Source organism: Pleurodeles waltl, chromosome 4_2 (genome assembly GCF_031143425.1).
Source record: "Pleurodeles waltl isolate 20211129_DDA chromosome 4_2, aPleWal1.hap1.20221129, whole genome shotgun sequence".
Lineage (NCBI taxonomy): Eukaryota > Metazoa > Chordata > Amphibia > Caudata > Salamandridae > Pleurodeles > Pleurodeles waltl.
The window spans coordinates 607516851-607535523 of record NC_090443.1 but is presented as its reverse complement, the minus strand read 5'-3'; the positions used below and the strand labels follow the sequence as shown (position 1 = coordinate 607535523).

At 45.2% G+C, this 18673-nt stretch overlaps 1 protein-coding gene across 2 annotated transcripts in view; it reads right to left on the bottom strand.

Annotated features, from left to right (window-relative positions):
- SLC35A3 (solute carrier family 35 member A3) overlaps window positions 1-18673 on the bottom strand; it is a 117890-nt gene that overhangs the window by 53840 nt on the left and 45377 nt on the right. For both annotated transcript variants that reach the window (XM_069232160.1, XM_069232159.1), the window contains exon 2: window positions 6789-6993. In XM_069232160.1, coding sequence (XP_069088261.1) covers window positions 6789-6975 — 187 coding nt within the window. In that variant the 5' untranslated portion in view covers window positions 6976-6993. The remainder of the gene's footprint in view (window positions 1-6788; window positions 6994-18673) is intronic.

Here is an 18673-nt window from a genome sequence, read left to right as displayed (position 1 = left end):
TTTTTTGAAGGAAGCACTCCTGGCCCCTAGTGACATATATTCCCAAATATTTAAGGCCATCCTGGCAAATTGGTACCTTGCAGTCCGGTGGCAGGATGGGAGGGGGGCCCAGCCAGGGGGGAAGACCAACAATTTCTCCCAATTAATCCGATAGCCAGAGTGTTACCCAAACATTCGGAGAACCTGCATTATCCTATCTATGGGCCATCGAGGTTGGTGACATATAGCAAAATATCATCTGCGTACAAGAAAATACGCTCCTTCCATGTTGTGCCGGAATCTATAGCCTGTATCAAGGGATCATGCTGGATCCACGCCGCTAAGGGATCAAGCGCCAGTGCGAACAGGATAGCTGAGAGCAGGCACCCCTGACGGGTGCCTCTATGTAGGGCAAAGGGCCGTGAGAGCGCGGCATTGACTCTCATCCTGGCCACCGGATCCCAGTATAACAGTCTGATCCAGTCTAGGAACCGTGCCCCATACCAAACCTCTCAAGAGTGGTAAAAATGTAGGGCCATTCCACACAGTTGAAAGCCATTTTGGTGTCCAGCGACAAGAGTGCTGCCCGTTCACTGGTCTGGCTTTGTGTCAAATGTAGGACCCCATAGAGTGGCCGCAGAGTCAGGTGCATACATCTTGACGGCATAAAGACGGAATGGTCCAGGTGGATCAACTTTGCAATAACTGCGCGCAATTTGGTTGCCAAGACCTTAACCCCTGTGTTAAGAAGAGAGATGGGCCTGTTAGAGGCACAGTCCTCAGGGGTCCTACCTTTTTTCGGAATGACAACAATGGTTGCAGTTCTCTGATCCACTGGCAGCCGCCCTGCATCCCTCGCCTCATGTGCTTGGCAACCTTGATCCACATGCACTTAAACAGCTCCGCTGGTAGTCCATTTGGTCCTGCCGCCTTGCACGTTTGCAATGCCCTCAGCGCCGAAACAACTTCATTCTCGGTTAACTCAGCATCTAGTGTTCCCCTTTCTTGTTCTGAAAGCACGGTCAACGGTATGTCACGCAGAATATCCCTGCAGTGCTCCCCGGCCATCTGTGTTGCCGAGGCACAGACTCCCTCACAGTATGTAGCGAAGACTTCCACTATAGCCTCATTTGATCTGTGGGGGGAAATCTCAGTGTTCCTAATCTCCCTTACCCATGATCGTCCACTGTCCATGTTGTCCAGCCAAGCCAGTAGCTTATTGACTTTATCACCAACATCATATAATTGGCACTGAGACGCCAATGCATATTCCTGTGCATGTTGTTCATCTAGTGTACGCAATTACTGCCGCTTTAGGTACAGTTGGTGGAGAAGATTGCCTCCTGCCTCTCGCTCAGTATGGGAGCGTGCCTCCAGGACCACAATTTCTTGCTCCACTTCTGTACACTGTAGGTTACATTCCTCTTTCTTGCCTCCATCAAATCCTATGCATGTCCCCTAATTAAAGTTTTAAATGCCTCCCACAAAACACATACAGAGTCCACAGACCCCAAGCTTTCATCAAAGTATGTTGTAGCCCTCTCCCTAATCTTATCGCTAACTGACTTATCTGTAGACCTGTACAGTCTTGCACAAAATCAAAATGAAGCTCCATTTTCTTCTGGAATACACAAACAAGGAATCCAAAACGGATTCCCTACTATACCCATCCAAACATGCACACGGGACTCACGCTTGTCTTTTTGTGCAATTCACTTAGTATTTTCCCCTCATGAAGAAGACATGTCTAAATACCAGTAGCTTTACTATGAATTATGCTGTGTTACCACTGCCAGTCCCACTTATCCCAGGTAGAGGTGGCACTTTGGTTGCACACTTCAACATCAGAACACTGCTCTTGCATAAATTCATGAAACAGGTAGCCCTCAAAGTGAGACTGGTAGGCTAACTAGGGTTGGACGAGAAGAAATCAAAAACCTAGGAACTGTACATTTAGGGAAAACATCATAAGATATGACAGCATTCTCTACAGAGTGACAGAGGAGACTTTCTGTCCCAACACCAACTCGGTGATTGAGACACTGTGCCCCCCTCTTAATATTAATCACACAGTCAATTACAAATCCATGACAATTATTTACAAATTAGCAACTCATCCAGTCCTAACAGGGCTTACCACAAGCAAACATTTTTCACTACTCCACCTTCTCTCCACCCTTGTCCTCTTCTCCTCGCAGCTCTGATTTAATAAACCTTTCACACACAATCAAGCTCATCCCTAATCCTCAATTACATAATTCAGAATAAGGAGCTCAAAACTACCCGCCTCCTTAATGTAACTACCTGTAGCCCACACAAATTGAAACAATGGAAGGAGTAAACAATTATACCGATGTTTTACATTTCTTGCTTCCAATTACAAAATGTTCATCCAGTGATGTTGTTCAGACTTTAGAGTAATTTGGTTCAGCCAACAAGTGTTTTGCTCTGATTAACTAGTTAGCTTGGGAATTTTTCAAGGCTGAAATTGATTAAGTAGGTGAAACACTAATAGAAGGTTGTAACAAGATAAATAGTAGTTTATATAAATTTGATCATCTTACTTGTGGGTCTAAAGAGTAAGGCACCGCAAATGTGAGCTGGACTAAGAAGTGAAAAAGCCTCAACTCTTGTGAAATACACAGGTCACATTTTATGATAAGGAAAGGGATGGCCAGACTCTATTGGGCAATACTAAGGTTCGCACAAATATATTCTATGAAATGGGAGTTGTTGTATTTGACGATAGTATGACAGCAAGGGAAGTAAATAACTTAAAAAAGGCATACCACAAAAGATCATAGTTAGTGTAATCATAAGTAAGGAGGATATTGTAATCTTCAACTTCATATACCGTCAAAAGTAGTCAGATTTTGGGGTTCTGAGAATGTTATGAGTAGCAGAGGAAATAAGAGTGGCCTCAATTAGGTTTAAAAGTGTTGTTGGGGTGGGTCTTGAAGAAATATATGGGAAGAGACTTCTGAAAAATAAGGGAAAAAAGTAATTAGTAATTAGGTACGGGTCTCAAGGATATGCAGGTCAGTTCACACTTACAGTTCAGTGCCACGATTGTGGTGTCCCACATGCGATCTAATTAGCAAAAAAAAGGTGTGGTATTTGGTACATGTCAAGAAGTAAATGTTTAAGAAGTAATTGCCACTGGGTGTGACCAATTAGGTTTGTCAAACTGACTGCATGTGGCTCATGTCGCAATTACAGAAGTAGAACATAGGAGGGTAGAGGGAAGGTATAGTCATGGATTCCTGAAGCCAGTAATTAGAGCACAAAAGCAGGGCAGACCTATTTCAGTATTGTTATGCGTGTAGAGAAATTGTTTAAAGGTTCGTAATCAGAAGTTTGTGAAAACAGACTTGCTCAATAGAGAGGTTAAAGGGCCCTGCTACAAGAGTAAACCACCTCTAAGCAATCAAATGGTAACATGGATATCCTATTCAAATTCTGAACTTCATTTTTTCAATTATTTTCAAAGCATGGTCCATACAAAACAAATTGGTTCATTGCTATGGATCTAGATCGTGCCCTCCATCCTTATTCCACTATTGCCATCGAAGGAACAGATTTAAAAATGTGCAGTTTATAGGATTTTACTAAGAGCATGAACAAAGAGGCTTTTTGTACAACCACAAAGCAGGACTAAATTACCGTACATTATCTTCCGAAGAGCACATAGAGACCTTGAAAATGCTTCTAAAGAACAAACCATGACTTGCATAAACAACCAAAAAAAAATAAGCATTTGCAATGTAATGGGTCTCGCATTTGCTTGATCGGACTTTTCTTGCCAAAAAAAACTGAATATGAAAAGTAAGACAAGGATAAGTAAACAGAAGTTTGCATGCAGTGAAACGTATTGGCAAAAAGTGCAATTATCCATGTAACTGGCAAAAGTGCAAATATCCATGTAACTGGGTTGATGTCATGCAAAGCGCTGGACTACTGCCCAGTGAGACTGTGCTGCCTACGAAATAAAGAGAAAAAGTAGTTCAGAAACCATACCGAAAACATGGAGCCTCGTATGTTTTCAGTAGTTGGCCAGTGTGCTTGAGGAGGGCTAAACACCGGAAAAGGTATGACGTGTGCACGAACCAACCAAACTGATGGGTGTGACATGGGTGTGGTTAAAAGCCCACAGAGAGATTATACCAGGGACAGAGAGCTTTGCGCTCAACCCTAATAAATTTGCAATGGTTTTTACTAAATGCAGACAACTTTATCTGGAGGCTTGCTATTTTACAACACAGAAGAGCTTTGGCACTTTATATAAGCCCCAAACTGTTAGCTGGGATCAAAATGCAGATAAAAAGCGCAAATAATGGCCGGGAACAGCAGATGACAAGAAGCTTCCCTATATTTAGGCCTACCTGACAGACTAATGCACACTCTGAACACATTCTTGAAACATCCACAGATCAGTTTTATAGTTGGATCTTTGTCCTTTGAGGTTTATTTAGGGATAGTGATTAAAAGCCAGCTAAAGAGGGCTGATGTGCAGTAATAGAAATATTTAGGATGACATGCAGTGCCATTACCAGACGCTCACATTGGAAGCACTCTTGCTTCTTTTAGATCAGTGGTTCCCAACCTGTGGCCCGGGGACCCCCTGGGGGTCCACAAAGCCTACTCAGGGGGTATGCGACTGCTTGAAAAATTAAATAATACTAACAGATAAGGGTTCACAGCTTTTAGTAATGACTCAGTGGGGGGGTCCCCGGATTCCAATAATGATTCAGTAGGGGGTCCCCGGATTCCAATATTTATTCAGTGGGGGGTCCCCGGGTTCCAGTAATGATAAGGTGGGGGTCCACACAAGTCAAAAGGTTGAGAACTACTATTTTGGATTATTAACTAGCAGTCCGTCAGAGATTGTGATGCTGATTACTGATGGTGGGGCTCAGCATTTATTTTTAGATTGAGCATAGCAGCGCGCATGTGCTACATGTCTGACGTGTTGGTATCTCTGTGGGCTTTTAACCACGCTCACCTAACGCCCATCACTATCACTCGTGCATGGGCTTGCCTTTCAAAAGTCCTTTGAAGAAATTGGTAAACGCTTTACGTTTGTCCCGCCTTGGAGCGGTTTTGTTACTGCCTTCGGGACCGACCTTGTTACAAGGATAATTGCACGTTTGCCCATATGTTTGACTGCGAGCAAACTTCTTTTTCCTTTTGTGTCTCTCCTTCGCGCTCATGGTGGCAGTTGCGCTGGAATTGCTCCCGTCAACTGTTTTACTTTAAATTTTCAATTTCTAAAAGAAAAGTAGTTAGGAATTTACAACGCTAATAGCGCTAAGTTGAGCAAACGTAAGATCCATTGCATTTCAAATGCTTGTTGGGGAGTGGGACTGATTAATCATCATCACAATTCTATTCAGTGAAAGAGTGAAAGGTGGAAGTCAGAGAAAGAAGAAGCAAGGGAAAAAAAGTAAAACTGTGACAAAGGGAGAAAACAGGTATGAAAAATAAAAACAATTGCAGAAGTGAGGTTAAGGAAAACGATAATGTAGTGTAATGAACAAAGTGGCATGAAGTGGAAGCAAGACTAGGATGCCTTGGTATATGGCAAACCCAGACGTGGGATGCAAAGACAATATGTGGGCCCCTACTTTTTTTTTGCTACCCAAATTAACAACTGCAGCAGTGACTTTTAGAAAAAGTGTGGACTGACTTTATTTCTCTTTTAGTGATGACATCTGTGATTGACAGTCTCGCACCCCACACACAGGGGAAAGTTAAAAAGTCAGAGGATTCGTTTTCAAGTGGTACAGAAATAAAACTCTTAAAAGTCAATAATCTGACAGCAGCATGGTCAAACTTCAGGCGCTAGAGCCAGTACTGTCAAGCTTCAGGCACCATTGTAGCAATTTATGTTGAAAGACAATTCTTGTTACCTCCGGTTCTAGGAAAATGCTAAAAAAATCTTCTGGAGAAAACCTATGCTGTAACAACTGCTCCTGTGACCCAGAAAGGAGCTAAGGAGTTAGCTGATTTTATACCAAACAACTTCACGGTCAATATAGCGAGTAAGTTATGGCTGAGTCAGTAGGAAGGGTGCCCTTGCGTGTTCCCTTCCAGTGTAGAAGTTTCTTTAATCCAGAAGGTGATTAGTCCGTTCAAATTTCAACCTGTTACAAAGGAAGGTCTGCTTGAATTAGTGAAAGGCATGAAAGATACTTTTTGCTTCTGTGATTGTTGGCTGAGGATTGTCATCAAGAAGGAGATTCCAGTTTTTGCAGTTTTTTATGCTGTGAAATTAACACACATCAAGTCTAGCTCAAATGCTCACGGCCACTGCTACCAAGGCAATTGGATGCTTCCCCATATGTAGATCAATATGTATGCTCATTGGGCTCAACTAAGGGCCAACAAACCTGGGCTGTAACCATCCTCTTACTCCCCCAAACCTTTTTCTCACAAATGACAGTTTTCTCCTACTGGAGCGTCCTGTGAGTATTTCCTAGTCATTATTCAGGGCCCTTCATACTAAGACATGCTGAAACTGTACCAGCATGAGGGATAAAAGTTGGTAAGATAATAGCAAAATTAAGCTAAATATCAATCTTTCATTGTGTCGAGTGCATGATGATTGATCAAGGACAATAAAGTGATGTTCCATGAAAGCACCAATATCAGTTTCTGGTCAAGCCACCAGCCAGAAAAAGAGTCCAATGATGGTGGTGAACTGAAGCTGAACAAATGTTATAGTAATAAGAATTAAGCATTACAGAAAAAGCTCTCTCCACAGGTAACATTCAGGAATATAATTGTAAGATTTCAAATGTGCTACGTACTGTTGTCTTTGTAAACCAGCAAAACACAAGCTGCAATTTTCAAGAACTCAGCAGCAACAACCGCAGTGGAAGAAAGGTAACGAGGTCCCTCTTCTTTTAACGTCCGTGAGTAACGCATTGTTAGAACCAGGCTCGTTGTCTGGAAGACCAGGATTCCCAAGGAGAGGTACTTTAGATCGACAGACATTGCCGCACGGCTCCTATCCTGAAACAGTGGCATATAAAAGAAAGGTGAGCATGCAACAAGAAGACATCACTCTGAAGAGCACACACTAACTGCTTTCTTTGCTCTCTTTTTCTACTTAAAAATACTGCATCACCTTCATCAGAGAAGGAATTGATTGTCTTCATTAGGAATTGTTAGAAATGGGGTTTCTGGTTGGCTAGGGTATGCACCTCAGCCAGGCAGAACTTACCCACTCTAGTCAGGGCAAGGGAGTTACACGTCCAAGATAACCCCTGCTCACTCCGTTGGTAGCTTGGCACGAGCACTCAGGCCTATCCCAGAGGCAATGTGTAAAGCGTTTGCACAACACACACAACGCAAAATGTACACCACAAAGTAAACACAATACTGAGCTATGTGAAAATAAACTGTATTGCACAAAACATAATTAGACCAACATTACACGTAAGTAATACCATGCAACCTTAGCAGTTGTCAGAATGTTACACAAGTTACTAATACTCTGCAAGAATACGCAGTTGTCACATTAGAACACGTAAGTACTCAGGATTCTACAACACAAGCAGTAGTCAGGAATTACAGTAAGAATTCTATCCACTTGTCATAAAAGTATCATAAAGGCCTGTATCAGGAACACTTTAAACCATATGGCAAGACATAAATAAAATACAGATCTTTCAGTAGATAACCCTGGAACATCCCACCCTCCCAGTTTCCCCAAGAGTACCTTAGTTAACAGTGTAAGGCACTCCAGTGTCTGGAAGGTCATGGTGGGGGCCCCCCGCACTCCTATGTGCTCAATGGGGGCCACACGTGGTTCTGGAGAGGAGAGGAGAGGGGCAGCCAGCACCCTCTCTTGTTTTCCAAACGGCCCCTCCTGGGGCCCGTGATCTCTGTGGGGCTCACCCCCCGGCTCACTGGCCCTACCACCAAAGGGGGGTGGGGGCACCAACAATGCCCACTGGGACGTTCCTTGGTGGCGCGGGAGCCTCCGATGAGGCTTCCACCCTGCCCGCTCTTCCTGCTTTGGTGTTGGCCCTTCTGGGGGCTGCGTCCTCTGGGGGAGTTTCCCCTTAGGCCTCGACCGGCCCTTTCTCGAGAAGGGAGGGGGGGGGGGGGGGGAAACAGGGCCCCAAATGATATTGAGGACCAGGTGGGGTGGGGGGAGTCTCTGAGCTCTGAGGAGGCTTCCGTTCCCTTGCCCGGCTGGGAATCTTCATAGTGAGCCGGTCCGGCTCACTGCAGCGTGCAGGCACCCAAAGCAGGTGCCTGCTTGTGCCCCGGGGGCACTCCGGAGAGTGAGCTCGCCCCAGGGGCACGATAGGAGCACACTCGCTCCTATTCCTTTACTTTTAGGTGCCCCGGGGGCACAGAGGACAGCGCAGCTCCGGCATGCTAAAGAACACACCAATAGCTGGGTTGTGGCGGTGAATCCTGGCAGGGAAGAGGCGCAGGGAAGAGTACAAGGGGCACTCCGATGCTCCCGGGCTGCAGCGGTGAGCTTGGGGGCCTCAAGGGCTGCTTTTTAAAAGCACCAAGGCCTCACTGTGACCCCGGCTGCGGCGGTGATTTTTCTGGGCATCAACATGGCGCTTTGGAAAGCGCTAAGGACAAATCTGCAGCCTGGTCTGCGGCACTGATGTCTTTTTAGGCACAAAAGAGCTCTCAAAGCAGCGCGAGGGGGCACACTGGAGATCCCGGCTACAGTGGTGATTTCTTCTGGACACGAAGAGCACTCTAAGCAGTGAGAGGTCAGCAACGCAGCACTCCTTGTGCTGAAGGGAGTTTGACAGAGGCCAGGGGCTACAGCACCCTGCCTCTGAAGACAACAGGTGAATAAGGGGGCCGCAGGGCTGGAGAAGCCAGCAGCAGGTCGGAACAACAAGGGGTTACCAGCAGTGGCAGTTCCTCCTTGTGACCAGGCAGGTCATAGGTCAGCACAGCAGTCCAAGGTGGTCCTGGTGAGACCTTCCAACAGCGTCCTGTCCAGCTCCAGGTAAGGTTCCTAGAGTTTCCAGAATGTCCAAAGTGATGTCTAAATTGTGGGGGAAATTCCCCTGTACTTATACTAGGTTTACAGTGTGTTTTACAATGGCCAGGAGAGGGGGTTACAACCAGTTACAACTGGTTCTGGGAGTGCCCCTTCTCTCCTCCAGCACAGGCTCCAACCATCAGTGGGGGGTAAACAACCCAATTGTGTGAGGCCAGGGCACAGCCTTTAGAAATGCAGGTGTGCCCCGCCTCTCCATTCTCTCAGCCCAGGAAGGCTTTACAATATGTAAATGCACCTCTGAGACACCTCCACCCTCCCTGGGTTCAGGCTGTCTGAGACGTATGCACAAAGCCCCAACTGTCAGTCTGCCCAGACATGGATTAGAGGCAAGCTGCAAAACACCAAAGTCATTAGCACAGATAAAGGTGCACTTTCTAGAAGTGGCATTTCTGTGATAGTAATAAAACAATACACCTACACCAGTAAGCAGCATTTCTCACCACTATCACAACCATACCAAACATGTCTAAGCTACCCTTCATAAATCAGACAATACCCCTTACACATAAGGCAGGGCATTTCAAATGCAATCCTATGAGAAGGCAGCACTCACAGCAGTGAGACACCAAGTTAGGCTGTTTGTCACTACCAGGACAGGCCACGCAACATGGCACATGTCCTGCCATCTACATACATGGCACCCTGCCCACAGGGATAGCTAGGGTGTACCTTAGGGGTGACTTACATGTAGTAAAAGTGGAGTTCTGGGCCTGGCAAGTAAATTTAGATGCCATGTCCCTGTGGAAGAAAACTGCGCACACAGGCCCTGCGCTAGCAGGCCTTAGATAGGTTTGACAGGCTACTTCAGTGGGTGGCAGAAGCAGCGCTGCAGGCCCACTAGTAGCATTTAATTTACAGGCCCTGGGTATAGGGATACCACTTTACAAGGGACTTCTAGGTAAATTAAAAATGCCAATTACGTATAAGCCAATCATACCAATTTTGTAAGCAGTAGCAGTGAAAAAGTGCTCAGAGTCAAAACGTCAGCCAACAAAGGTCCGAAAAATAAGGAGGCAAAAAGCAAAAAGTCTGGGGAATGACCCTGTAAAAGGGCCAGGTCCAACAGGAATACAATCAAATAGAAAAAAGGTAACATGCATAGATAGGCCAAACAGGAGTGCATAATTTAAATAGCCCAATACCAAGGAATAATTGTTTGGGTGCAAGGACAAGTCTTCTGGTCTCTTTTCTCAACTGGACAAGAAGGCACTATAATTATTTCTCTCCATCCAACTCTTCCATGGCACAAATATCTTGGATATTAGTCTACAATGCCTACTGACAGTTATGTCAATGAGGAAACCTTTTCCGCTAAGGCAAGACAGCTATCCAAATGAACAAATTCTTTAAAATTAATTTGTTTAAGTAATTCATGTTACACCAAAAGGTATATTATGCACTTCAGCCTCAAGTAGCATTTCAGAAACACTGATTCCAAAATAGATGTATACACATTTTTTTATATCTAATAACTCTGGTTGTTGCTACAACTGACAAATGCTGTTTATCACCTTTACAGTAACATTTTGTAAAATCACTAACTGCTTTACATTAAATATGCCACAGCAACTCATAAGGTGCTTCCTCGGAAAGTCAAGTAACCAACAGGGACAGTTCAATTAGAACCCTGCTGCTGTCAGGGCTGAAAAATTCATAGAAATACTGCGATCACATCCCTTGCTTCATCTAGAGCCCTTAAGTACATAGAGCTAGTGGGCATTCAGATGTTTGACATATATAGCCATGGTGACTTCAGAGCCTGGCATAATCACAGCCTTCTTATAATCCAAACCAGAGTGTAATATCAATCCCTACATTGTCAGAGCCTGGGATTATCAGACCTCTGATATAATGAGAGTACTGGCATAATTTGTCCCCTCACTGCAGGGCACAAAGCAGGACAGGTGAATTTTCACAGAACCAGTAGAGTTATGCAGTATTGTGTTCCATGAACTGGGAGACATTTTACATAATGTTACACCCCTGAAATGATGGGCTATGGGCATGCCACTGAAACCCTAGAGTGGAAGGGTTGTACATACCTCTAGGACAGTGTTCAAAACCCTTAAAAAAGCACAAGATAAGTCTCTACCTCTCACCACTGAGGAAAACGTAAAAAGCTATAGGATGTGAACGGTAGTGTAATCCAAATATGAAGAAACAAAGACCTGGACTAAAGGCTCAATTTCTGAAACATTTGGGGAAAAAAAAAAGGATTTGACATGCTGATGGATGAACCTGCAGGATGTCGAGTTACCACGTCCTGCAACTCTTTTCTGGGGCCATTAAGAAATACCAAGAAGCTGCTTTTGTTGGACATGAACAATGGTTTTGACCCACTCTATATTATTTGATGTGTATCAAGACATCTGCTGCCAAAGCTCAGGCTCAGATTTTCAATCTTCGTTTTATAAGGGTTTTCTGAAACTTACTCTGCTGCATGCCAGTTTGTACCTTCTTCAAGTAACAGGAGAGGGTCAAGATGGCTCTTTTGTGCCAAAAGAGGCATAGTTTGAAGGTCATCAGCATAGAAGTGACTGCACAAATCAAAGTTTCAGAGGATATATTCTAGCATCCAGACAAATAATAATACACTGTGAGACCAGGCATCCTTGGCGTGGTTTCCCCCCTAACGTTTTGCCTACACTACTTCAACTTCGTTTTTGTTTGCTTTGGGACTCTGCACTTTCCCACTGTGAACAAGTGCTAAAATACTTGCTCTCCCTTCTTCATGGTAGCATTGGCATATAACCAATTGGTAAATTTAATTAACTTGTAAGTCTCTAGTAAAGCAGCGCTACTTGCTCCCCAGGCCTGTGAATTAAATGCCACTAATGGGTCCGCAACACTTGTGTCACCCACTTCAGTAGAACTTTAAACATGTCTCAGGTCTGCCATTGCAACCAGTGTGGGCAGTTTTTAAACTAACTGCCATGTCGACCTGGCGACAAACGTTCCTTTTTAATACACGTAAGTCACTCCTAGGGTAGGCCCTAGACAGCCCAGAGGGCAGGCTGCAGTGTATTTAAAAAGTGGGACATGTACTTATTAGTTCTGCATGTCCTGGTAATGAAAAACTCTTGAATTAGTTTCTGCAAGGCCTACCTCTCCCATAGGGTATCATAGGAGTTACCTTGTTACATCTAATAAGCAATTATTTCTAATTTTGGAGCAGGTAACCATATCATGGTTGGGTTCTTTGGAATTATAATGGAAACTTCTCTCTCAAGGTGAAGTCAGATTTTAAATTACAATTTTGAAAATGCCACTATTAGAAAGTTGAAATTTTCCTGCCTTAGCCATTTCGTGCCTGCAGGCTGTCTCTGGGTCACATGACCAGGTGTAGGCGATAGTTAGGTTTTGTGTATTCCTTCTGGGCAGCCACACACAACAGAGAGGTTAGGTGTGCCTGGATGGGCTATCACTGGCAGGATGGGAGGGCAGAGCTAGGCACAGCACTACTTACTCTGCATAGGCTGTGTCCTGCATCCACACAAAGGGCTGCATAACCCAAGTACTTACTCTAAAGCCAGGACAGGGAAGGCAGGATGCTGTGGATTTCAAAGGGAAACCTCTAGAAGCTTCTCCTACTTCAAAGTAAGGCCTAGGTATAAATATTAGTCTACAGAAACTAACACTTACATACACTTCTGAAGCTGTATATACTTTGCCAGGAAGAAGGACCACTGCACTACTGAAATGACTGCCACTCTGCCGGTCTGTTGCCCTGAAGAATTGCTGCCTACTGTGCTGACCTGCTGCCCTCTAGCCTGGGTGAGAAGGAAAGGGGCTGTATCTGTTGACCCCAGGACCCCAGAGTAATTCCAAGGGATAGTTGGCTGTCCTCCCGACTACAGCCTCAGGGGAAGAAGGCTCAAACAACCAGAACCCAGCACCTGGACTCTGACATCTGTGAGTCCTACCATGCCAAGTGGTGCCACCCCAGTTCTGGACCCTTGGAAGCGGGCCTGAATGTGCTTTGCCAGTCCATCTACGGATCCAGCAGAACTGACACATCACCTCTGCTGTGTGGCCCAAACCTGAGTCAAACTAACACATCACCTCTGCTGTAAGGTTTCTACCAGCGCAAGGACTCTGCTTCGACCTGGCAGCCAGCAGCAAAACCACTGCTATGCGATGCTTCACTGGCATAGGCCCCCACACCACAAATTTGCAGCTTTTTGGAAGTGACACATCTCCTTGACTGTGAGACACAGCCTTGACACAGGACCATGCTTAGCAGCTTTACAGCTTCTCAGAACCGACTCATCACCTCAGCTGCACTACGCTTCCTCAACGCGGGACAGCGCAGCGCTCCACAACCAGGATTTAAGATATTCTTGTTCAGCAGCCGAAACTGGTTCCCTGTAGCTGGCCTTTGCTCCATCGTGGTCGGCCTAAATTTGTGACTTTGTCCCAGTCCAGAGAGACCAGATTCCACAGTTGGAGCTCTGTACGTTTTGGAACTATTTCACTAAAATCTTTAAAATTGCATATTGTATTTGCTACTGATTGGATCTTTATCATTTAGATCTTGTTTTATTTATTAAACAGACTAAACTGGTGTGGGATTTTCCTTGTGTGGTGTTTTCACTTTATTACGGTTTGAAGTGCTGCATAAATAATTTACACATTGCCTCCAAGTTAAGCCTGACTGCTCTGTGCAAAGCTCCCAGAAGACTGAGCACAGGTTAATTTGGGGTTTGCTTGAGCCTTGCTGTGAGAAATTGGGTGCACTATATGATATGGCTGGGTAGCCTTAGCGTGCAGTACACTTAAATATACCGTCTTGAGTCCAGTCAGCTATGTTTACTTAACCTTATGTTCAACCCTGTGAAGTTGTGGCTGCGAGCAGTAAGTATTAGCAAAGGAACAATGTGTAAAGCATTTAACAGCAGAATAAGAAAGTCACATGACATGAAAGAAAGAAGACACCAATTTATAAAAAATATAACATATTTTTTGAAGTTTTAGAGACCTTAATCATCAAAATCCACTGAAAGGTTCAGGAGATACAGATTTTAGAAGCAATAAATAGCTGCGAAATCAACTGCAAACAAGCATTGGCCAGCAAAAAGTTTGGAAAACTTTTTAAAAGTTTGAAACAGTAAATTTGGCAACTCTGGTCTGAATTGGACGACCAAGCCCGACAGCACAAAGATCTAGGGGGCCAGAATGGCCACCAGTGTTTTTAAAGCAAGATCCAAACTTTACCGGATGACTGCCAGAGACGACAATGGAGTGGTCCTGATGCTGAGGGATGCAGGCTAAAAGATGCTTAAGGATGCTCTTGATACCGTACAGTCCATGGTTGTCAAATCAGGCAAGTCCTCGGTCCACATCAGAGTGGGGGACACTCTGTCCAAGGATGTGGATTCCACAGTCTTCTTTGCAAGGTTACAAGGGCTGCTGTTGCAGACCTTGCACTTTTACAACACAGTGGTCACAGTGCAAATTTTTGGTGGAGGCTGGTGTCTGCCCTAGGAGGGGAATCTGGTCACAACCAACACTCATGGGTCCAGTTAACACTGGTGGACCTTTTGGCTATCTCCGAAATGTCCTTTAGGGTGCCTGGCATCCGGTAGCAACAAGACAACTGTGGCAGCTACCAGAGATGTGACTTGGGCTCTTTCAGCGTTAATGTCTCCAGTGCCGGTCTGGGAGGGCAGCTAACTGACCCTTGGAGTCACTGCTTCCGACTGGGGCTGGGAATCAACTTTTCCCCTAAGCCAGGCACACAGAACAGGGTCCAAGCTCTGCTAGCCCGAAGTGCAGCAGGTGCAGTCACTCCAGTGTCGCAGCCTCTTTGTGCGCTTCCAAGGGGTGCAAAGTTGTCTTCTTCTAGCCCTCTTTCCAAGTCCAGTGAGTACTGAGGGTCAACCTGTCAGCAGTGCCATATTTATCCCAGAAAAGTGCCCCAAGAGGCCCAGACAGTCTCTAGCCAGTGGGCTACTGGGTCCCCTCCTACCTAGTGACAAAGTTCCTGTGATGTGCGGCATCTGGCTATCCCAGAATGCCACATTCTTGCCTCCTTCAGGATGGCACAACCCTCCCTCTGTTGTGTGGAGCAAGGTTTCCCACCCTAGAGATGTGGCTACCTGAAGGCAACACGCCCAGGGTAAAATCGACTTGAGGGCCAGTTTACCCATTCTATCCCTGTCTCCACACTGTCTATAGGAACAGAAGGCATCCTGCTCAGGGGTGTTCAGGGGTGTTGGGCCAGACGGCCCATCAAAGGTAGCTTCCCATTTATAGCTCAGCTCTGGGCTAATCCCCATCGAGTGGCCATCCGGGCAGAGGAGAGGACATCTCGCTGCTGCTGCGCTGCCCTTTGTTCCTGAGTATGGGAGCCATTCACATGTCTCTCCAGGTGGTCAGGGACCTGAATGAGTGTGTATGCCTTTGTGAGGCTGCTGAACAAGCAAGCAAAGCATAGAGGGGAAACTTTCTAGAAGTTACCCACCATTAATAGTGTCACTAATTTCGAAATAGACATCAGGTCACATTTAATGCCACGATTAATTTGATACCTTACATGACCCTGTTTGGTAGTCCCAATCAAGCATTAGCCGGGTTGGGATGACACCCGATAACTCTCTATTAGCCAATGTGGCTACCAACTTTACCTGCAGCAAAACGACAATTTGGAAGTGTTGCTGCTAAGACATGCTGTAAAACATATGTCTTACTTAGCAAAAGATTGCTCCTTTCCATAGGATTGTATTGGCCCTCCTTAGGGGAGACTTGCAGATAATGTTAAGGGATAGGGTAGCTTTGCCATAGGTCTAAATGGCAAAGCCAAACTGACAGTGAAAACAGCAGTGGCAGGCTGGGAGGCATTTTGTACTCTGTCATACAAAGGGAGGCACGATAATTACTGCAGCCCTGAGTGGACACTCTGCCACTGCGAGTGTGATGGTCTTAAAACTGCCACACTCATAATGATGGCCAGTCTTACTGCTGCGGTCCCGAAGGTAAAGACCGCTGCATTACGAGTCTGGTCGAAGTCAAACCACCACAACGCCGCCAGTCGCCCTGTCATGAAAACTCTGCCTGTAACACACCCAGTGACAAGAATCCCCATTCCTGTCGCCTGCACACGCATCCCCACTCGCCCACACACTTGCAGACACACACCCCCACTCGCCCACACACTTGCAGACACACACCCCCACCCGACTGCACGCATACATACAAACACCCCCACCCGACTGCAGGCATACATTCAAACACTCCCACCCAACAGCACACACAGACACGCAACCCCACTCGCTTGCACAGACACGCACCCCCACCCCCACTCGCTTGCACGCATATGCAACCCTCCTCTGTATTCAGACACACCCCCACCCTCCGCATTCATGCACATACACACCCTCTGCATTCAGGCACACACACCCCCACCCTCCGCATACATTCACACCCCCCACCACCACGCACGCATACAGTCTCACCCACACACTCATTCCGACACACACACATGCTCGCACACATACACTCACACACATGCACCAACCACAACCCTCCCCCCCCCCCCCTTCCTGGTTGGTCCACCTACCTGTTTGGGCTGCACAGCAGCCCATGTCGAGGTGGTCATCCAGGAGGGGGTGGATGTCGGCAGTTCTACCGCCAATACTGCACCGCTGTGCAAGGACCGCTGTGCAATATTACTGCTCGTAATATGGCAGACAGAGTCCTTCCGGTGTGGAGGTGCTGGCAGGCCAACTGTGTCCGATTTCTGCCTGTTTATGGGTGGAAATTCATAGGTGACACGTATTACGGCAGTCTTCGGACAGCCAACACTGGCAATCTTTTGGCGCCCGCTTCAACAGCGGCCTTCGCAAAAGACCGCCAAAGTCGAAATGAGGGCCTCTGTCTTACTCGCCTTGCTACCATATACTAGGGGCCAATAAGTAGGCCTTCTGGTTTTATGTATTTATTTTTCTAACATTTCAGTCTGTAATTATCCATATTTATTTTCTGCTGATTTGATCTTTATTTATTCATGTTTATTTGGGGTTTTGTGAAAAAAATGAAGCTGAATTAGTGTATTTCCACATTTATTTAACCGATACATGTACACTCTTACTTGAATGCCTGACAGGTTTCAATGATAAAATAACATCGACAGAGGATAAATCAATACACATATCAGAAAATGCACACTTTTAATACCAACATTTTGCATTTCTGCTGCTGTTTAAGACTCATTCTAAAAGTTCTTTCTTTTTTAACCCAAACCTCACAGTTATTGGCATGGGAGTCAGTCATGACTGCCATCATTTAGAATCACTCAAGAACAACCTAAGTACTGTCTTTATTCACAGGGATGCAGAATTCCTATCGCCTGACGCCCGGGACATCTTGTTTGGGGTCAAGGGCAACAAGTCTTCATGTTTATTTTGTCCTTGGGACAAGTAGGCCCAACCCTCTGCAGCACAAACCCTGTGGCTGAAAGTTTACAGAGAGTGGAACTGTCTGCAGTTGAGGTAATGTGTGTCCAAAAGTTAATGCTGTTCGAACTTGTATTATGGTTCATTAATTGAAAGCCTTCATTATAAGGGTGAACACCGTAAATAAATGTTTTAAGGTCACATTGCACTACCGACAGTGGTTCCAGTACAACAAAAAAAATGTACACACTTTTGAAAGGTTTAACAATATGAGGCAAAGTATAATTACTCCCAGAATGCTCCCTGATTAGATGCAAATGTTTGCAGAAGCTTGTAAGCAAGAGAGAAGAATCTTTGCTTTTAAAATAAAATGTTCAGAAAAAAATGCAAGTAGGGAAAAAAGTTTCGCTACCATGAAATTTTAGGTGCTATTTCTTTGAAGCGTCATTTAGTAAAATGTGTTGATGCATGCTGGTATTTCCCAAAAATATTCCTAAAGGAAAATCAGTATAACCATTTTCTTCACGATTATGGGAAACATGAAAATAAACAAACACTGACAAAGCCAACTGATCCGACATTTTTTTGTGAGTCTTTTAGTTTCATCAATGCGTGTCTTGTTTTGACATGGCTTTTGTAAAACTTTATTGTTGGGGGAGCTGCCAGGCCTTCACCATTGTAACAAACACTGGCAAAAACACCCCAAAATGTTTTTGGACTCTAAAAGCACACGTTGCCACCAGTGGCATAATAAAGGCACCGCAGCTGCCTTCCATGGGGCCCCTTAAGCACACCACCTGCCCTGATTGAGTCTGGAGAGGGGGCCACTCCATGTTCTTTGCAAAGGGGCACCCTCCAGTTTCGTTACGCCACTGATTGCCACTGTTGTTCCTGACACTGAACAAAACTACTTTGTATGCCAATATGCTCCTTGTGGAAGACCAGAATGCGATCACTCACAGTAAATCCAGCCGATAAAGAGAGAAATAGAAGTTTAATAAAAACAAAATGTCTTTGTTAACGCCAGACCTAATTAGGGACCAAATTCTTAAAGAAAAAGTCACAAAAGTGCACCCATGGTATATGTCTTTGAATTAGTGGCTTCCATGAGAAGAACACCAGGAAATCGTACCCCTATAAAATATTTGTGAACTGTATTTTAGCATGGGCAAATATGCATGTGTAGATTTGCTCATGTGAAAATTTGTTGAGCGTTTGCAAGTGAATTTTTTCTCCAACGACTTTTTTCCCC